Source organism: Sceloporus undulatus, chromosome 3 (assembly GCF_019175285.1).
Source record: "Sceloporus undulatus isolate JIND9_A2432 ecotype Alabama chromosome 3, SceUnd_v1.1, whole genome shotgun sequence".
In the NCBI taxonomy this organism is placed as follows: Eukaryota; Metazoa; Chordata; class Lepidosauria; order Squamata; family Phrynosomatidae; genus Sceloporus; species Sceloporus undulatus.
In genome coordinates, this window is record NC_056524.1 from 126,150,090 (window position 1) to 126,172,475 (window position 22,386).

At 38.4% G+C, this 22,386-nt stretch overlaps 1 protein-coding gene across 13 annotated transcripts in view; it reads left to right on the plus strand.

Annotated features, from left to right (window-relative positions):
• The window catches only part of MYCBP2 (MYC binding protein 2), a 176,381-nt gene extending 159,925 nt beyond the window's left edge, over positions 1 to 16,456 (plus strand). For all 13 annotated transcript variants that reach the window (XM_042460905.1, XM_042460907.1, XM_042460909.1 and 10 more), the window contains 11 exons: positions 834 to 953; positions 3,459 to 3,560; positions 4,434 to 4,562; positions 4,681 to 4,813; positions 6,509 to 6,612; positions 8,187 to 8,375; positions 10,633 to 10,740; positions 12,059 to 12,268; positions 13,777 to 13,884; positions 14,000 to 14,165; positions 15,640 to 16,456. In XM_042460905.1, coding sequence (XP_042316839.1) covers positions 834 to 953; positions 3,459 to 3,560; positions 4,434 to 4,562; positions 4,681 to 4,813; positions 6,509 to 6,612; positions 8,187 to 8,375; positions 10,633 to 10,740; positions 12,059 to 12,268; positions 13,777 to 13,884; positions 14,000 to 14,165; positions 15,640 to 15,755 — 1,485 coding nt within the window. In that variant the 3' untranslated portion in view covers positions 15,756 to 16,456. The remainder of the gene's footprint in view (positions 1 to 833; positions 954 to 3,458; positions 3,561 to 4,433; positions 4,563 to 4,680; positions 4,814 to 6,508; positions 6,613 to 8,186; positions 8,376 to 10,632; positions 10,741 to 12,058; positions 12,269 to 13,776; positions 13,885 to 13,999; positions 14,166 to 15,639) is intronic.
• The last annotated feature ends 5,930 nt before the right edge of the window (positions 16,457 to 22,386 follow it).

The window sequence follows — 22,386 nt, forward strand, 5'->3', positions numbered from 1 at the left end:
ATTTCTGTTTCAATGATCAGCTAAGCAGTGTTGATAGAGCTAAACTAGATTGATTGCCTTGAGTTTTGCAAACTTTCCAAGAAAGAAAATCCCAAAGTATCTATTTTTCTGCTTCTCCATTATCTCCTCTCTGCTGCTTTGGTGTCTTTTTTGCTTTCCTAGTACCCTTCCCCCAAGGGATCATAGCAAATCAGAGATCACATAGAGAACAATGAGAAACAGTAGTGATGCTGTCATAGCACTACCCAGTCTGCTGAATTTGGCAACAAGGAAACAACAGCACAGGAAAACAAAGTTGAAGTTTTGCCCTCAGTTTAATTAGTAGGAGAAAAGGAGAAAAGAACTTTTCCTATGGCTGAAAGCAGTTATACTGCTCAAATGGCTGGTATGTTCCCAGTCTTGCTATGGTATAGCTTCACTGCAGTGCACTGCTACCCAGCAATGCACAAATATGCTAGATGTATGCTTAGTTTTATACATATCATATTTTCCTTATGTAATGTGGTTGCCAAAATTAATGAGGGCTGCATCAAAGAGCTTTCTTCTAGAAATTCAAGGGTTGTTACTATCCAGATGGCTCATCCTCAAAGAAAACATCCATCCATTCTCTTAAAAGCACAACTCCATACAGGCAAATATATAAAACGTATTTTTTTTTTCAATCTAATGGGATTAGGATCAAGTCAAATACAAAAGCTATGTTTGAGTGTGAATATCTCAGTAAACTTCTCAATAAAATTCATCAGGTTCTCAGGTTACCTTTATTTCTGTGTGATTCATTCATGTAAATAAATTGACATGAGTAGTCATGGCCTAAGTTTTTCTTTCCATAGGGTCACTTGTCTGAAGCTTGGTCTCGTGTAACAAAAAATGCTATTGCAGAAACAATCATTGCTTTGACCAAAATGGAAGAGGAATTTAGATCACCAGTGCGGTGTATTGCAACTACTCGGGTAAGTAGTTGTTTCATCCAGTACACAGTATATCTATCTCTGTTTTCTTGCAGCTATTTATCTAGATATCTATTTTCTTGCAGCTAGGTAACTCTGTTCCCTTATAGCTAGATATGTTTGTGTTTTGTGGTTGGTTTATTTCTTTGTATTCTGTTTGCTTTATTTCTTTTTTAAGTCTGTCTATTCATTCAAGACTTGCACCATATATGGAGTTAAACATGCCAGACATCCAAGCTTTGTTCAGATAAGAAAAAGGCACCAGAGGTTTTATTGTAAACATACATTGGCTAATGGAACCCCAGAATTTCAGAAGAACATCAGCTTGTGCTTTATAAACTGGACAAGAAGCCACTATCAGGATAGACTATGGAGAAACAGAATGTTTTCAAATTCATAAGATGTGGTGGCTTACTGGTTAAGACGCCAATTCTGATGATCAGAAGATTGGCAGTTCAAGGCCCAGGTGCTGCATGATGGGGTGAGCTCCCGTCACTAGCCCCAGCTTCTGACAACCTAGCATTTTGAAAGGTACCACTTCTCAGTGGGAAGGTAATAGCGTTTGGTGAAGTCATGCTAGCCACATGACCACCAGAGCAGTCCTTGGATAACGCTGGCTCTTCGGCTTAGAAGCAAAGATGAGCACCGCCCCCTACAGTCAGTTATGACTAGACATTCATGTCAAGGGACAACCTTTACCTTTATCTTTACCTACTTAACTTATAGACAGAATACATTATAGGGAAAGGAGGATTAGACTTGGAGGAAGGAGATGTATGCTTTTTTATTATTTTCAAAAAGAAGAATGCACACAAACAAAAACAGAAAAGACAACAAACACAACATGGTCAACCAAGTAATACAAACTTAAAACAATGAGGCTCAAAATGATTGCTGATAGGCTGGTGGATCACCCTGTAAATCTTGGTCAGTTAATAAAGCAATGAAAGGAGCCCATACTGTAACAAACATGTCTTTTTTAAAGTTCTTATTTGGCCATTCTAATTCTACTAATCATTTTTTTTCTGAAAGGGCAATTCCCCACTGACAATCTAACCAACACTGAAATGAAATGTGATACTGGAAGAGAATACTACAGATACCATGGATGACCAAAAAGACAAATAAATGGGCCCTAGAGCAAGTGAACTCTCCCTAGAAGTCAAAATGACTAAATTGACTAAGTTGAGGCTCTCATACTTTAGGCATGTCATGAAGGTATGACTGTCGAGAAATGGCAATAATGCTTGACAAAGTTGAAGGCAGGAGGAAAATAGAAAGAACACAATAAGATGAATTCCATCAAGGAAGCCACAGCCCTGCAAGACCCAAGGTGGGCTGTTGACACCTGGGGCTCTAAAACATCTCTCATTCATAGCCTCATCATATTTTAAAGCCAAATTGATGTCACATGTAATAGTCCCAGTCCTGCTCCTGAGTAGAAGATGATCCCATGATGATGTTCCCTGAAGATCATCTACTGCAATCATCCACTGATTTTTCTAATGTGACTCAGTAACTCAGTGGGAGTTATTGGTAGGTTCGACTTGCACTTTTTCCACCTCTGATTCTGTAAAGACTTTCCTTCCCCACTCTGGAGAGTTGAGAGTCCTAGGTACACGCATGCACAGACACACTGAGTGAAAGGCAATCATCATCATCATCATTCTCTAACATAACTAGCTACACATTCCTACCCCACTAATTCTGCAGATGGCATTCTGGGTTTTGGATGTTCATGAAGCGGAGAGCTGGGAGTTTGGACCCTTTGTCCAGCCTCCATTGAGTTTCCCCTAGGTGGAACAGGACCCCAATCCTTTATCCCTCATTGTCTCTCTTTGTCTTCTCTCTCCATGCCTCATGGCGCCCAAGTTTTTATATACCTCACTGGGGAATCACCTTGAAGCTTTGGCACTTCATCTCAAGTGGGCAATTGTCTCTCGTGATGTCTGTGACTCCTCCATAATGCTGACCCCAATATATATAACTTAGTTTTAGAAATCAGTATGACTGTTCCTCCTGCCTGGGCCATTTTCCTTCTGAATTAAATTGAGCCCCAGAATAGGATTATGGCATTACTTTTTTATTTCTTTTCTTCAAAGCTTTCCTGCAGAAACAGAATATCTGGTTTCCAATTTTTAGTCAACTATCAGTCTCTACATCTTTTAGTTGATGAGCCCAGCCCATTTACATTTAAAGATATATTGTAAGATTATCCATTTTTAAAGTAGTGTTTGTGTGATCATGCTATTCTGTAAAATATAAATAAAATGGTTCTGACAGTACTTAAAATACAATTTGAATTACTTGACAGTGAATAATCTGTTATCCTAAGTGTTTAATTTATCAGCCTTGCTGCCCAGCTGTTATATTTGATGTTACAAGACAGAAATTGTTGTCTGAAATATATGAAGTCTGGTATATAAACTGCCAGAATAAAAGAATTAACCAGATTGATGTAGCCTAACATACTGATAAAAATATGTGATATTGTCATCTTTTCAACAGCTCTGGCTAGCACTTGCATCCCTTTGTGTGCTCGATCAGGACCATGTAGACAGACTTTCCTCTGGAAGATGGATGGGAAAGGATGGGCAGCAAAAACAGATGGTGAGGAATGGACGAAAATAAATCTCAAGTCATTTTCTTTTCAACTTTTTGATTTAATTCAATCTCACTTGCCCTCCTCTACCCACAGATTTTCATTTTGGAGTTTTGAAGTATACTAAGCTAAAGATATAATGCTAAACTAAATATATAAATGATTGGAACCATCTCTAAAGATAGATTAGAACTGCAAGTATTGTGCAGGTATTGGTAGTTTGGAAAGGTTTAGCTGAAGACATTGATAAATATGTACCTCATCAATATCAAGAAATCTTATATGAGTTAAATTATTATTTATCACCTGAGGCTATCACATTATATCAGTATATTGCAAAATCTCTAGAAAAGCATCAGTTGCTATTCTGTTTACCAGCAAAAACAAATTTGTAGTATTACTAGTGCATCCTTACTTTATGCATAGTCTCGTAATAAGTAGGTGTGTTTTTGCTTTATGTCTCCACTACTGCCCACCATGTTTTTAAACAGGTTTCATCCACTTGTTTAGTATATAGTGAGTCTGGCTGCATTTCTTGGAGAAGATACTAACTTCTACACTTTCTATTTAATTTTTAATAACATTTTTAATTGGCTTAAATCACCTTTTTAAATCATTGACTTAGATTAACAAACATTCTTCTTGATTTTTGTAAGGTATGCTAAAATTAACCCAGCCACAATTACCCCATTCCTTTAAAGAATATTAATACTTTTTAAAAAATCACATGGTTTATTGGCTTTATTTCCTATTATACAACAAAAAAGAAAGCCAATCAAGGATTTTTTTTAAGAGGAGAGAGGGGCCTGATAATTGCACTTTTTAAAATAGAATACAAAACGTGACATGGATTTTTTGTTCCCCTCTGTTTTCCTTCTCAGCCCATGTGTGATAACCATGATGATGGAGAAACTGCTGCAATCATCCTGTGTAATGTCTGTGGCAATCTCTGTACAGATTGTGATAGGTTCCTTCATCTTCATCGGCGAACGAAATCTCACCAGAGACAGGTAGGGACAAGGTTGTTTTTAAAATGTAAACTTGATCTGTACAACACTAACCATATATTTGAGTAACTTCAGTTATCCAGTTCTGTAGCTTTAATATGTGTTTGGCCAAACTTGGCAGGTATTCAAAGAGGAGGAAGAAGCGATTAAGGTTGATCTTCATGAAGGCTGCGGTAGGACCAAACTGTTTTGGCTGATGGCACTAGCAGATTCCAAAACTATGAAGGCAATGGTGGAGTTCAGAGAACAAACAGGTGAGATATTTGCATTTATTTTTCAGACAGATCCTAGGGAAGAGGAGAGAATATGGCCTATTGTCCCACTAGTATATAAATTACATACAAGTTTTGCATTAAATAGCAAACACAGCAGATTTTGAGTACAGACAGTATTAGCTTGCTCAAGCAAGAAGTACACTTGTCCCTCAGTGTTTGCAGTCTTGCCATTCGCGTCCCTCAATCTTTTGCAAACTGCAAGCATGGAGGAACAAAATAGCGTGCGCGCATGCAGCCATTCAAGGTTACTCAAGCCACTGAAGCCAGAATACTTACGGTTTTTCATTTTTGTGGGGGAATCCAGAATGGATCCCCCGCGAAAACATAGGGGTGACTGTAGTTTCACATAAAATAGACCACTAAATATTTGCTTTGACTCAGGTATTGATTACAAAAGATACAAATTTTCTTGGAGTAAGATAGATCTCTCTCTGGTTTTTTTTCTCTTACACATAGAACGATTCCACCGTCTAAGAATTTTAGCTCTCAGGTATTCTTTACTTAAGTGTGGTACCTAGGCCATGTTGCAGAAACATGGATGTATGTAAGTCAGATGAGGGGAACCTCTGTGCCCCCAGCCTAATCTAACACATGAAGTTTCCCTGTGTGACCTGCAGAGCATCATGGTATATACTTCCACTGTGTGCTGCCTAGATGGGGCAAAAATCAGCATGCTAGGGAGAATCTTCCTTATCAGCAAATAGTGATCAGAGAAATCAAGAGATTTCACTGCTTTTTTCCTGTGCTAAACAAGTTTTTTTGTTTATGCTAAGAGAATTACTGTGCTTCCAGAAACTTGGAAGAGAGTAGAACCTAGTGACATCTGACGGAGTCAGACTGGTGGGTTCAGTCTGGCCCCAAATATAATTTGGCCAAGATTACCGTATATACTCAACTATAAATCGACCTCATGCATAAGTCGAGGGCAGATTTTGGGGCCAAAATTATGGATTTTGCCATGACCCATGGATAAATCCAGGGTAAAACTTGGAGGCTCCTTCAATGTGTGTGTGTATGCATACAGCAAAAGAATCAGTAATCGAGGCTTTTTGCTTCAGCGTTTCAACTTTGGCTTCACCCTTGATTCCCCAGACAGCAGCAGCAGGAGAGGGACTCTATTTAACAGCAATCAATCTCCCAGGATTCTTTTTGCTTGGCTCAAGAGAAAAAGAAACTGTCTCCCAACCACGTGGGGAAATCTGAATGAGCTATCACATTACCATACTGACTTGTAAATAAGTTGACCTAGGATTTTGGGGTCAATTTTTAGTCATAAATGTTTAGACTTACAGATAAGTATATATGGTAATCATTCCAAAGGGTCCTATCTCCAAGACTAAAATTGTTCAGGTTCAATTTCTGCAACCTGTTATTGAAAATAATCCCAGGTCACAGTTACTTGAAACTTTATGAAGGCACTGGGGATAATCCATATACTGAGCTACATGGACTGATTACCTGATTCCACATCAGGAAGAGTAATATATTCAGTCAAGACATGGCTTTGCTTTATTATGACCAGCTTCACTTGATAGCTGTGGTGACATATTTGCCTTTTAGATCCATTTCTCTGCTTGTAAAATTGTTAACATTTGCTTGATAAATAATGGAATCTGCTAACATTTTTTAAAACTTGGGGAGAGTTCTGATTCCCAGTCATCTCTGTTAACCTAGGCAAACCGACCACAAGCAGTTCTGAAGCATGTCGTTTCTGTGGCTGCCGAAATGGAACAGAATTATCAGCAGTAGGCAGTGTCTGTTCTGATGCTGACTGTCAGGTTTGTGTATATTAAACCCTGGAATTATTCAATTCCATTACAGGAATCTTTGAATTTATTTCCCAGTAAATAAGAGCAGAACATCCTATAAGCATTTTCTTTTGTAATTTAAGGACCCAGCTACAGGTTACATGAAAGCATACAAAGAAATCCCTCAAAGCCTTCCATTACATATATATGGGCAAGTAGATGAATGATTTGGATCAGTGAAGTGGTAGAGGGAACAGATTACTAAAATTTTTCTGCATGTGTTTTGCTAAGGATAAACTTGAAAAGAGAGCAAAATGTAGCAAGAAGTCATGAAAAATAGTATACCCAAGACTTCTCTGCTCCAATCCTGCACCTCCAATCAATTCTTAACTCTACTTTGAAAGAAGTGGCCTGTCAAGTTTTTCTTACAGTATATAGTTGATCCCAAAGAGCCAGAGATGTAGGGGCCAAACAGATTGGTCAAGAAAGCCAGCTTCCAGCTGGCTTGGGGGCATGGCATGCAGATGATGCACGGCCCCCAAGATGCCTGGAAGCCGGCTTCACACCTGCTGGCTGCCCAGATGTGGACCGGCTTTCAGGTGTGCCGCATACTGTAAAGGAGTGCCACAAAGCTGCAGTGGGGGACAGTAAAAGCCGTCTTTTTGCCAACGCAAAATGGAGCAGCAATTTAGGCCGTCAAAAAGGCGGATAAGGGCTGCGGCATGTGGTTGCCATGGCCACAATCCAGCTTTCTCATAAGTGGTCTGTTGTGCCCCTTAATCTTTCAGGTAATTTGGCAATGGAAGCTGTGCATTTGGATAAATGTCCCCTCCCCCCAATTATTATTATTTTTTTAGATACAAAGATGATGAAGGCTTGAGTTCAATAATAGACAATAAAAACAATCACTAATGGCTGATTTGGACATTTATTACACAAAGAAGTTTTCAATTTCCTCTAAAAGAAAATGTTAAAGTGTAGGTGTGCTTTTCTTACATTGTTTCTCTTGTAACATACAGCACGCCCACGCCAGGTTAAGCCTCTGTAAGGAGAATGGCGCACCACGTTCGGTGCGCACACTGCATCAGATGCAGGAACGCTCACCCATTGAAACTAACGGGGTTTGAGCTTGCATGTTTTTCTCCATACATGTGTGGGGGGGGTCCGGAACAGATCCCTGTGTATGAGAAGGACCCACTGTATTTCACTGAGTATTGTCATTCTTTTGTGTTACAACTTTTCAGTAACACTGGAGACTACCAGTGCATCTGCCATTCAGATTTCCAGGAAAAAAAATTCAGGCAGTGAGAAGGATATAACTGTGAGAGATCATAGGCAGGTTACATTATTTAGTCATTTTTTCATCTTGCTTTTTTCTGTCCTTGTCTCTCTGTATCACCAGACACTGATCTCCCTCCTTTTGCTTTGTCTTAGCTGAAATACCTATTTCTGGAAATGGAGAGGATATTGCTGTCTTTGTAAAGCAGAGAAACATGCATAAGAATAACTACTACAGTACTTGTCTGTTAAATGTATTACAAGACATTATCATATCTTTTAAGTTGTTGACACTTACAGTGTTAGTTTATATCTGTCTTTCATAGGAGTATGCTAAGATAGCTTGCAGTAAAACACATCCTTGTGGTCATCCCTGTGGAGGGGTCAAGAATGAAGAGCACTGCTTGCCCTGTTTGCACGGTTGTGACAAGAGCACCACCACCCTTAAACAAGATGCAGACGACATGTGTATGATCTGTTTCACAGAAGCACTTTCAGCCGCACCAGCTATTCAGGTTTGGGTTTGGTCTTTCATTTGTGAAATCTCTAAAATGCTAATTGTCAAAGAGTTTATAATTAATTAGTGGGGAGGAATCCACTAGAAATTATTTAATGCCAGCATGTAAGCTATATAAGATTTATGTATACTCCCTTTGTGCTTCCTTAGTGCTAATACATTTTAATGTGTGCATTTCTGCTATTACAGTTGACAGAGCACAACCAAAGTTTTCTTGGTTCCAAGCTGCATTAGTATTCTTTATTTCTGTTGGGTAGCCTTATTACAACAGGCTCACCCAGTGCTAACATCTATCATAGTGCTTGGGAATAGCAGCAACAGGTCAAAATGTATCCCCAAATCTAAGGTGAGGTAGATTGCCACCATTCTGAGCCAGTAGAATCTGAGATGTCATAGGATGTGACTGGGCTCCAAAGCAAACAAGGGGCTAAATTCTGCACCACTCAGACCAGACACCAATAAGCATCAACGGATAAAATTCATTGATTCATTACTGAGCCTGTCTGGAATGAGCAGACACAAAGGGATCTGATTTAATCAGATTTTATTGTTTAGTTGATGAAGTGGAAAAGAAGATCATAAAACAATTAGAATAACAACTGTAACAGTGGGAATATGTACATAAACAAGGATAAGAAAGCTTGTTTAACTGGTATATACCAGTGACATGGATTTCATGGAACAGCAGCAGGACTCTGTGAGGTGAAGATTATGTCTCAAGGGTTCTATTTTTATAGTCTGTATATATTGCAATCCAGAAGTTTTAAGAGAACTAATCACAGCCCATACAAGCTCAGACTTCTCTAGCACTTGACATACATAGTCAGTTTTTCACTAGAAATAATTACTTAATTAGCAAAAGCCAGTTTGTTAATTTTGACGTTCCTCAACTATTGATAATGCACATATTGTATTCAGACCATTACTTTAGCCCATCCTATTACCAATAGAAGCTGCTAGAAGTGAAACTGTTAAAAGTGTCCAGAACCAGAAGGACAGAAAACCAAAATACTTGATAGGATTTGAGGCAGCTCCAGGCCATACCAGGACAGTGTGTACTGTTAACAGAAAGTCAAGCTAATCCTTAAAACATCAGCTGAAATAGTTAGCTTGATGTCTAAGATACCTACCATTGAGGTGATATGTAAAATCCATAGTCCTAGGTATATCTTTTGCTTAGTTTTTGAAAACAGCTCTGAGTCTTTCTTTTTCTTTTGGTAGTGAAGAGAAGAGTCATAAATATTTGAAAGAATATTCAGCTTCCCTGAGAAACTAAATTGTATATGGGCCTCTGAGTTTGTAAAATCAGTTTCACCAGGAAACTAAAAATAATCTGACATTAGTACCAAGAGTTGCAATTTGTAAAGCTCACAATTTGTCCTGTCTCAAAATTGTATTTCACATCTTCATTACAGTCAGTAGGTTGGAAGGGCACTTTCTGAAGTACATTAGTTGGACTAAATGACTTGTGGTCCCTTCCAGCTCTATAATTCCATGTATACTATCTGATGTAATATGGATAACCATTTTTGTTTTGTTCAAACATAATAGTTGTTTATTTTAGCCATGATTAAGCATGAAGTGTGGACACTTTGTAGTTAAAGTGCAGTTGTAAATAAGGATATGAAAACAATTTGAAACAAGATTTATAAACCATGGTAAAGGTTGTTGACCTGCTTGTTTGAGTGTAAGGTGACGAGCATATCTTGCTGGGATATCTATAGGCATGTTCAGTGTGGAAGGCCTAGCAAACAATGAGTTCACTCGGACAACTTGATTCCTAACAGTAGTTAAGGCAACAGTGGTTAAGGCAACATTATCATTAGCACTAGCCATAGCTATGTGTTGTGTCTAGACTGAGCCTTTAAAACAGCATTATGAAATTTTAGCTTAAAATTCTCTCATATCATAAGGTTAAGTACATTCTGCCTTACCTAAAAATCACCATGATGCTAATTGAGAGGATACGTTTTTGAAAACCTCAGTGTGATTTTGCACAGTTTGCACTGTAATAGATTCAAGTGGCATTGAACTAATTTTCTTTATTTTTCTTCTTGTGAAATTAGAATGATGAATATAATAATAATGATAATGATAATGTTAATAATAAATTAGTCTATTTATATTTCCTGCCTCTCCCTGTGGATCGATAATGACTTTTTAGTTTGAAAATTTATCAGCATAAACTCAACATTACAATGTGTGTACAAAACTATTATTATTTAGAATGAAGTGATAAATTTTCCTCTTTGCAGCTGGACTGTAGTCACATATTCCACTTGCAGTGCTGTTGTCGAGTTCTAGAAAACAGATGGCTTGGGCCACGGATAACATTTGGGTTCATGTCCTGTCCTATTTGCAAGGTAGGCGAAGGACAAGTACTGTTTCATATCTTTAAAAAGATATTGAAGAACTAAGATGTGCTCTTCAGATTTGAAAAATCAGTATTAGGATTGCATTTGATAATTTATAGGAATTAGAATGTTGATTTGTGAAAAATAAACAATTCAGTTTCTATTAACTTTCATAGCAGTTTGATACTTGAAAATGAATTGTTGTTTTCCGTGTAAAATATTAATCAGCTAAATAGTGAACAAAATATATGAAGACACTCATACTTGGCCACTCACCCACAGTTAAGATTTGCATCAACTTTGTAGCAGTCTGCTGGAGAAAATGAAAAGAAATTATAATGTGAAGTGATCCATTTATACAAAGCTTTCCTGTTCATATCTCAACAATTCCTGGACATGTGCATATAGGACAGAGGTTCTCAGTCTTTTTGGCTCGCAGAGCCCTTATTTTTATGTCGAAGCCCCTAAGAGGCCTATCCTATGTCTTACAAGTTAATGGTGTTTAGGAATATATATAAAAATATATTTTTATTCTTTAATTTCATTCAATTTTAATTTCTTTCATTTTTCTGGAGCGGCTGCGGAGCACCTGGGAAGTGCATGCAGAGCCCTAAGGGCTCCTTGGAGCACAGATTGTGAACCCTTGGTATAGGAAGTCTCCGGGGGACCACCACCACCCCTTTGCAGATATCAAAATCATGATTAAAAAATTAAGCTTGAAATTTGCATCCCAGTTAGATAATGGCCTAAATCTAATTATTAGTTCCTGTTGAATCAATGTGTTAATTCGGTCTTCATGAACCATTGATCTATTGGTATGGTGTACCTGGGGCTAACAACTGAATGTAGACCATATTATTTGGTTCCAGGGATTTTAAAAACCCAATTTAGTAGATTTTATTTGGATACTGTATAGTAAAAGACATTTACAAAATAACGTTTGTGATATGCACATAATTTCACATAATATAATTAAAATTTCACATATAAGGAGACACCCTGCAAAGGTAATGTGCAATGTCTCAACTGTGGAAGTCACTGCCATGCATCAAGTGAGCAGGTTTTATGTACTTCCAAAATGCATAGATAGGCCAGAGGCTAGAAAGGGTAGGAAGAAAACTATCCTAACTCTGTTACTTAATAATGATGGGACAAAGCATTATTTTATTGTTTTGTACTCCTGTTGAGGATTTTACTGTGTTGTGTAATATACACAGAAATTTTGGTTGGTTTTCTTTTTGTTATACTATATCAAAGAAAATACTGATTTTTGGCCAAATATATGATTCAGTTTTGCTTATCTACTTTCTCTTTTCATTTATACCAGAACAAAATTAATCATATAGTATTAAAAGAGTTGCTTGATCCTATCAAGGAGCTCTATGAAGATGTAAAAAGGAAAGCATTAATGAGACTGGAATATGAAGGGCTGCACAAAAGCGAGGCTATCACAACACCTGGAGTTCGGTTCTATAATGACCCTGCTGGCTATGCTATGAACAGATATGCCTATTACGTTTGCTACAAATGCAAAAAGGTATAATTCAGCGATTAGACAGATTACTTGGATTAGTCAGCAAAGAAATTGCTAAGAAGCTGGTGTATTCTGATTAATTCTGCCATTTAAGTATGAATAAAGATAAGCCTGTCATTTGTAATTTGAAAGACTGAAGTTTAAGAACAGCACATGTTGAAGATATATTAACATTGTTCTACATTAAGGCAGTTTGTATTTAATCTAAAGTGTATTGAAATCCATTCTAGTGCAGTTAGTTGTACTATTCTTCCATTTCAGCTTTATTCTTGCAATAAACATTTAAAAATCATCTAGTGAAGGATGAACCTAAAGACTTTTCCTTTTCCTTGTTAGCAGTCTATGCCTTGTCAGTGACATTTCATTTAAATATGTTGGTGGCTGTTGTCAGTCAATATACAAACATCAGCAGGCCTCATTCTTGCAGCTCCTGGATACAGTTGCTTTCTATCTGTTTCCCTTTTGTAGGTCCAAAACACATTGCAGAAATAATCCAGTTTGAGATTGTTTTAATGGCTGTGGCTCAGTGCTAGGAGATCCTGGGAACTGTAGCAATGTGAAACATTTAGCCTTCTTTGTCAGAGAGCTCTGGTGCCACAATAAACTACAGTTCTCAAGATTCCCTAGCACTGAGCAATGACCATTAAAGCAGTCTCAAACGGGATTATTTCTGAAGTGTTTTGGACCTAAATTCTCCTTTTTAGCTTCTTGCACATTATCTGATAAGTTTTTTCTTCTTTAAATATTTTCTTTTTCTTCTCTTGCTTTCATCCTTTTGCTCCGCTGCCTTATCAGTTCCTTAGCTCCTCTCTTCAGAGGCTCTGCCTACATCTGCCTCTCTTCCCTATATACTTTTGCCTGCTTTCCTCATATCTAGGACGCAAGCGGCTTAGTCAGTTTCAGCCAGAAATTCATCTAGTTGCCACACTTGGTTAGCCATCATTGCCTTCACAAACTTCCTCAGTGCATTTCCAGGATAGCTGATTCAACCGCAACAGTATAAAACTTATTTCTCTTAAGATTGAATATTCCTATCCATTTGCAGAAATTTATTTATAACTTCATATTTCAAAGCACATCTTTATAACAATTGTACTCAAGTCATGCATGTTAGGAGGAGTACCTCTTTGTGTTTCTTTACACTGATTTTTCCCCACTGCAATTTCTGCTGCATTTCAAAGAAATTCCCAGAGAAATGAGGGGAAAACAGAAAATTAGGTAGTTTAGCTGGGTCAGGGAAAGAAGAATAGAAATCTTTTTCTCCATTCCACCATGAAATTCTTCCAGCAGTTAATTATTTAATTCTTGTTCCACTGTATCCAATCTACCTTATCACCCAAAAATGGCTGTGGAGGTGTGACCCATCACAGCTCCAATTATTATCACATCCCATTAAATTAGGTGCACATTTTGACTTCTAGTAGATTAAAAGTTAATTAATTTTTAAAATGTGCCAATGTATTTTGTTTGCCTACATGTTCTGATGTTCATCTTTGTGTTTTCCCTTGTAGGCTTATTTTGGTGGAGAAGCACGTTGTGATGCAGAGGCTGGCCAAGGAGATGACTATGATCCCAGAGAGCTCATTTGTGGTGCCTGCTCTGATGTTTCAAGGGCTCAGGTGGGGAAACACTTTTGTTTGAAATTTTACTTTCCAACATAATAGAGCAAACTTTCACTCTATAGACAGGCTTCACACACTAGTTTAACCTGTGGCTTTTCTTCTTTCCTCCCAGATGTGTCCAAAACATGGTACAGATTTTCTAGAGTACAAATGCCGCTATTGCTGCTCAGTGGCTGTGTTTTTTTGTTTTGGGACAACACATTTTTGCAATGCTTGTCATGATGACTTCCAAAGAATGACAAGCATTCCTAAAGAAGAACTTCCACATTGTCCTGCAGGTAATAACGTTAAAGCTATCTGAGCTCTCCAGAAAGTTAATAATATGTAAAGTAGTATTTTATCATGATTTTGTAAAACATTATTCTTGTAGAAAACATGCAGGGTTAGTTGTGTTGGCCAAATCCAAACAAAAATCAATCAGTGATACCTTTATTGGCCAACTGAAATGCACACTATATTTGTTGCAAGCTTTCAAAGCTCCACGGGCTTCTTTATCACGCAAAGATATTACAAACAAAACAGGGGAGAAAAACAATTGGAGATGCTAGTAATATGCCTGCATGTTGTTAGTAAAGATGGTATGCTGAGGAGGATATCTTTTGCAGGCAGACTCCTCCTCCTCCTGGCCATGTGGAAATAGGGAGATTATTAAAGTCCAGGAAATTTAAAGTCCATTTGCATCTCAATAACTGATATTTCTGTAAAGTTGTATGTGTAAAGGCTTGCTTGATTTATCAATAATTAATTAGCATTATAAGTAATTTTTTAAATGACAAAAGCTATTACAGTAAAATCAACAATAAAATGGGAAGCCCTCCTTTCCCAAGCAAATTCCACAACACTTTATGGCATGTTCATGCTAAACAGTAGCATAAAAAGACGGTACTACAAGCATCCTGTTTGGGTTGATGTATTCAGTATTTTCTGCCTTACAAAGAGCCTGCAACTACTAAAGACACATTGAAATAACCAGGTGCTCCTTTTGTTTCTATATTCCATTATAGAACAATGTAATCTGAGATCTGTTCCACTTCCGCAAGGCACAAGTTTAGTTTCATTTGTAAAAAGTTCAAGTACGGTACCTTAAGGGTGCTTTCCAATAGAAACCTGCTACTAGACATTCAAAAAGTATTGTGTGTTAATTCTTCCTTTTTACTTACCAGGCTTTTTTCCTGGTAAGAAAAAAATGATAAAAGTAGGAAAACACAAGTGAATTGTTATAGATGAGGTCATCCCTCACTCTAAAAATCAAGGTGCAGATAGGAATTAACACTGCCTTCTCACAAATACCTACTATTTCTGTGAACCTGAGTTGGTTTACAGTGTCAGATATGTATATACAGGCATTGAGCCCTTCATAAAGGAGACTAGTTTTTATTTTGTCCCTTTAAGATCCCAAATCTGTGCTCTGTCCAGTTCCCACAGTTCTCTTCTGACAAGAGATCTCTGTTAAATGCTGCCATCACTGGTACCCAGTTTTCCATGCCAGACTACTTGTGTTCATGCAAGATTATTCTCACAGATTTATCAAAGAAGGGAGCCATTATGTGCTGTCAGTAAGAGATAGTATGGGTATTGTTAGGTGATAGAATCGCTGTAGCACCTAGAGAGCAAAATGATCAGATGTAGAATTCCCTCCATGAAATGGTAATTTAGTGCTCTTAAAGTTCTGTAATATCACTGCTTAGCTGTATGAATTTCCAAAAGTTTGTGAAAGTTACATTTTCTGTTTGCTGCTAAACTGTTTTTCAGGTCCCAAAGGCAAGCAGCTTGAAGGAACAGAATGTCCCCTCCATGTAGTCCATCCACCTACTGGTGAGGAATTTGCACTAGGCTGTGGAGTCTGCAGAAATGCACATACTTTTTAGTCCATAATTCTTTTGTTTGCCAGAAACAAAGCTGCTGTCATCCCATAAGTGTCCTGAATTCAGTATAAACCACAATTGGAAAGAATATGGGACCATTTCATAATCCAGGGAAAGGAAAATGAGAGCGCGAGAAGGATGCCAAATACCTTGTACATAATCCTTGCTATGGGAAACTGACATTTATGACTCAAGAAATAAAATCTTGTGAGGTGTTTGCATGTGGCCATTACGCGCATCAGCTACGAAGCATTGGACACTTACAAATAAATAACTGCTATCAAAGAAGCATTCTAGGCTCTGTTTCCATGGACTCCAAATGATGCTGGATATCAGATGAAGAAAAAGTTGATTATTGTATACTGACTTTTTTGTAATCCTGTACAATTGTAACTGCATCACGGGTAGGGGGTGGAAAACAGAAGTATTCTGGTTTATTTCTTAGACTGTTATTTAAAATAAAAAGTGTTAGGAAGGCATTAATGTAACCAGTATCACACTGTATATATATAAGATCAATGTTTGTCCTGTTTAAGAATTACTAAATTGTAAACAGCAGTTTCATTTAAACTTCTGGGTTATGTTTGAGCCTGAAATTTTAATGAAGTGCAATACTGAGTGTGCCTCATATCTTGCAGCTGTAAACATAATGGAATGTATATGTCAATAAAGCCGCTGTACATTTTTATACAGTGAAAGTCTAATGAATTTGTAATGCCTTTCTTTTGAAGCAACAAAAGTGTCTTTTCATAAATGTTGAAACAATATCAGAATTTTATTTCAGCTTTCACGAAGTTAGAAAACAATTGCTTTTGTTGTCCATTTTGACATGGCATTTTAGCAAATAAAATTATCAATTTCCATCGTAAAAGCAGCTAAGATGAGCATAGGCTCACCTTCTTACATCATAATCCAAATTGGTGTGATCTGTAAGCCATAAAGTTATTAAAAGTGGAAAGAGTGATGAAATTCTTGATGTATTCATGTACTCCTCCAGCCACTAAAAAGAAAAAATACAACAGAAGAGATTGTCAGCTATTGGGAAATAACATTGGAAGGGAAATGTGTTCTGGACTCACTTTTTTACAAGCTTTATTTATTTTTGAAATGGCAAAAAAGCTAACTGAATCTTCTGGGAAATCTTGTTGAAAGAGCCCCCCAAAAGATCCACTTTACACAAATTGATCCACATGTTCCAGGTAGCCCCATCATCCGTCATATTTCTCTAAGGACAGTGTTTTTCCTGCATTCAGATATGGGCATCACATACCCATTATCCAGTGAAAGTTCCATGTTTAGTATCGTATACTGCTAAAACTGTGTGAACCTTTGTTTATCTTTCCCCCCCAAAGGCATCATGTACTTGGGACTTGTGCATAAAGCTAGAAAGAGTTTTTAGGACAACCATGTTGGATTTCTTCCTGTTATGGTGAGAATTATTTCAAGGACAGCTGGTGGCTTCCATATTGGAGTTGTGAATATACTTAGATCAGGGATTCCTAACCTTTTTGACTCACAAGAGCTCTAAAGGCTCCATGGGTTGGGAACCGCTGCTGTAGACTGTAGCCCACACTTGAAAGAGCTATTTAAGGCTTTCTCATGGTACACAATTGCAGGACAATGATTCCACGTTAACTACCAAGGCTGTCTTCTGTAGAAACCATAGATTTGCAGTTTGATGAGGTGTTAGAATTCTGATTGCCCTTCCCTGAATTACAAAGTCCAGGAGTCCATAGGAAGTGAAGGCGCTAAAGTGGAATCATAGCACTATAAATGGGTAACATAAAATAGCCCTAAATTGAGCCATTGATTCAACATCTTGGGGAGCTCCCTTGAAATTCAGAGCCACCAGCTGCCACTCACTAATTGACTATGATAGCTAACACTGGTAACATTTTGTGGGCCACCAGTTTCCCAATCCTGTTGTAGAAGGAATCTTTCAAAAGACATAATGTCTTTTTAAACACAATTCTTGGATATTATTTCTTGTCTTCTTCCATGTCCAATTCTTCCTTTTAACTTGAGGATCAAAATCACATTTGCTTTCCAGGACAGACACATAACTTTAACAGACTTGCCATATTATGATGGCCTTCATATTCAGATACTGGGGACCCGGGATTGATAAACCAACTCATGAGTTGATTTGAAATATAGCCAGCATGGTATAGTGGTTTGACTGTAGTACTGCAACGCTGGAGACTAGGATTCAAATCCCTGCTCAGCCATGGAAATCCACTGGGTGATTTTGGGCAAGTCACACAACCTCAGAAAATCCTATTATAAGTTTGCCTTAGGGTTGTCACAAGTCTGAAATTACTTGAAGGCACAGAACACCACAAGAGTTTCGTGATTAATACAACAAAAGTCAGAATAATAGTACAGTACGCTTTTTTAACAGTAGTGGTTTTCCTGAATGTAACTTTTCCTTTTGGTAGAAGGTTTCAGCAGTCATAGATGCCATGGTTTGTACTGCAAAATTATGCTGAATAAGAATATTATATACCAAACCAAGCCTGCCCAAGAAACCTTGCTGCCTAAGAGACAAATAGTGTTCCTCCCCTCATTTCAAGGTGCAAAATACTACAATCCAGGCAAGTCATTCTGCAAAATGATGAAAAAATTCCACCAGTTCCTGTGCCCCATTCTCACAAGTACAAATAAAATAATAAAGGAAACAACATATCTGTGTTTGATCAAAACACCATCTTGGCTAGAAGTCTATGGTACAAATTCATTTATATCAAGGCAGGTCACTGGGATTCCAGCCTTGTGGCGATGTGATAGCCACAACTGGATCAAAATAAGGCTATAAACAAGCAAGGGAGTATATATTATTTATAAGGCATTCAATTGCATAATAATCACATGAGTATGCTTGAATTGCTTATTCAGTGCACTCCAAAACGTCTGCATGTTGTTAGGAGTGGAATAGGCTCACGAAACTTAGGTCACCGGGTATTAAGTCAAATGAACATGGAAAGAGTGATTATGGAAATTCTGCAGGAATTCAATGCTAAAAAATGTTTTTTAAAACACATGGGGTTCATAAAAGATTCAGTAGACCAGTGGTTCTCAACCTTCCTAATGCCGCAACCCTTTAATACATCTCATGTTATGGTGACCCCCAGCCATAGAGGAGCAGTGTCTCAGTTCCTAAGATCATCGGAAATATGTGTTTTGCAATGGTCTTAGGCAACCCCTGTGAAAGGGCCGTTCAACCCCCAAAGGAGTCATGGCCCACAAGTTGGGAACCTCTGCAGTAGACATTATTAAAAAGTTGCACCGAGACAGATTTGAATATAGGAATCACTACCAATGTAGGAGACTATTTTAATAGATTCAAAACAGCTCTTAAGGCTCCAAGAAGAACACCAAACTGGAAGTAGTATCACTACTTCTTCTCAGGGACACAAGACACCTTGACACTAGTGCAATATTCCCTCCAGACTTGCTAGTGCATGATGGCTAACTTGGAGTGTCTAATCAGTCACGGGTTTGCAGTTTGTCTGTTTCTTACTGTGCCATGAGAACCCATCAGAGACCTGTGTTGCTGGCTTGCTTCACCCCTACCCCTTCTCACCAAAACCAGATAATAAACCCAGGATTTATTCTCCAGGTAGCCACATAGTTTTTGAGGAGGAAAAAAGACAAGAGAATCAGGTCCCTGCCAGGTCCCTGTCACACTGCTCATAGTCTAGAGATGCAGAAGAGCAATGCACATCATGTGGGTTGTTTCCTCCCGTGTCAGCTGAAATAGCAAAATTTTTAAATATAAATGGTTAAAATCAAGGTGAGTAGCAATATCTCAATGCTTAGAATCTCATATTTAGGGTTCTCATATTTAGAATCATCCATTCAATGTTAAATCTGAAACTTGTAATCAGTCTCGTTTTCTGAAACACCAATATCAGCGCTTTCATCCTATCCTTCCTTTTTAAAACACCTTTGTTCACACCTCAAAATTTCAAACAACCCACTTTATTATTACTGAATGTAAAGTAGCCACTGAGGAGCAAAGAAACTTCGAAGGGAGAGCAGAACAACTTGCAATTAATTTCAGTGTATTGCCAGAGGTTTCTATTTGGATAATGGTTTCTTATCAGACTACGTATCATAATTGCCTTGCCTTATCAACTGACAGGTGTGTTCTCAGCATCAGTTTTGCCAAATGTGTTAGTAATGTAACTGTCAATACTTTCTGCATTTAATTTCTTACTTGTTGTTCTCACTGTCTACAAACTCCACCCCAAGATTACTGTATATAAACCTGAAATCCTGGATGATGCTCCATATATCTGATGAAGCAGGCTGTAGTCTGCAAATGTGCATGCACTAATAAAGTTGTTTTAAGAGGCTCCTGCGCTGTTTGGTGGGACTGAGATGAGCTACTTGATATTTCAATTTATGTCTTGATTTGGTGTGGTTTGAAAGGGAGAACAATCTGATAGGCAAAAAGCAGAGGAGACAAGCTGTCTTCCAAACCAATACAGTAAAGTTTCAGGGGAGATTTTATGCCTAGCAGATTTCCAGGCCGCATTCTTGAACCAAATCTTAGCAAACATCCTGTATTCTGCAAGTCTCTCAGTCCCTTTCCCAGATCAAGTCCTAAGTGTGCTTAGAAACAAAGCCCAAATAGCGTTAATTGGAGATTATCGTAAGCATTTTATTCATCAATAAACTATTAATAAAATATCAGTTATTGAGACAATATTTCACAATCCAACATTTTGGTTTTATTTGTTAGCCCTATTTTCAGAAAAGGAAACAAAAACATTCTCACCAAAGAAAGTTTGGCTGCCCATTTTGGTCCATGCCATGCTTAAAATTATATTCAGCATTACCCACCATTTATATTTTTGTCTTGACTTCTGGACGGAAACCATTTTAAACACATTTAGTATCAACCTATTGTTTTAGTATCTTTTCATTTAATAGGGTTGTGTTTTATCATCCGTTTTTGGTTATATACATCTGATGTCCCACACTTTGGTAGAAAGGGCATTATGAAGGGTTGTTGTTGCAATGTGGCCGCGGCGTGGTAATAATTACGTAATTAATCACGTAATTAAAAAAAATCACTAGTTGGATGACTGCAAAATTAAAAGGATGGAGACATCTATTCCCCTCGATGTTGGGGGAAATTGCTCTTGTGGAAATGTTTATTGCCCCTCACCTTTTTTGTTTTATTCCAAATGATATCCTTCAACCCTGAGAATTAAAAAGTGGCAAAAACTGATTAATTCATATATTTTCAATAATAAAAAAAACTCATTTTCCTCAATCTATCAAATTCCTTCCTTCAAACCTGAGGATGAGCTGGGCTGGGCAAGCAAGGTTCAGCCTAGCCTCCATAGCAGGAAATACCTTAGATCTCACTGCCTGGAAGTGTCTTGGTAGTTATTATTATGCTACCTTTCTACCTGTATCATAAACTGTAGTAGTAATAATACACAATATTAATATTATTTTATTAATATTATTATCATAAGTATGAATAATACATTATTATTATTATTATTATTATTATTATTAATAATAATAATATCCCACGTTTTCTACCTGTATAATAATAATAGTAAAGATACACTAATAATAATAATAATAATAATAATAATAATAATAGGTCTGCAAAGGTGCCACTGCAAGCAATGCACCTCCTCCTCAGCCACTCTCGCTGGCCGTAAAGCGCGCCTCACTTTCTCCTCTTCTTCTTCTTCTCCTTTTGCGACAGGCCAGAAGAGCGCTAGCATCGAAAACAACCCGGAATTGCCGTCCGCGGACAAAAGCGCCCGAACCCCTACAGCCCAATCCTGAGCGATCTCCGCGGGAGGGGCGGGGCTGGGAGGAGGAGCAAGGGAAGGGCCTCCGTCCTTTCCCGCGCATGCGCCCTGAGGGCCAGCGCCGTCGCAGCGCGCCAGGGGCTGGGGCCGCCATTTTGCCTCCGACGCTTTCCTCGGAGGAGGAGGAGGAGGTTGTTCTTCCCTTCTGCAGCTGGAGCTGTGAGCGGGAGGGAGGCCTTCGCCTTCGCCTGGTGGGCGACCCATGAGGAGGAAGGAGCCCCGGCTGAAGGGAAGCGCCCCAGGTGAGCCCTCAAGGAGACGGATCAGAGACACACACAGACACACCCTCTCCCTCCTTCCCTCCCCTCGCCTGCGTTTCAGGTCTCTGTCCTCCCGTTTCCCAGCACCCTTCCTGCCTTGCATCCTTCCTTCCTTCCTTCGTTCCTTCCCTCCTTCTTTCCTCCCTCCCTCCCTCCGTTCCCTCCCTCCCTTCCTTCTCTCTTTCCTTCCTTCTTTCATTCTTCCCTTCCTTCGTTCCTTCCTTCCCTCCTTCTTCCTTCCCTTCCTTCCTTCCTTCTTTTCTTTCGTTCCTTCCTTCTTTCATTCTTCCCTTCCTTCCTTCGTTCCTTCCTTCCTTTTTCTTTCTTTCCTTCCTTCTTTCCTCCCTTCGTTCCTTCCTTCCTTCTCTCTTTCCTTCGTTCCTTCCTTCCTTCGCTTCCTTTTTTCCTTCTTTTCTTTCTTTCCTTCCTTCTTTCCTGCCTTCGTTCCTTCCTTCCTTCTCTCTTTCCTTCGTTCCTTCCTTCCTTCGCTTCCTTTTTTCCTTCTTTTCTTTCTTTCCTTCCTTCTTTCCT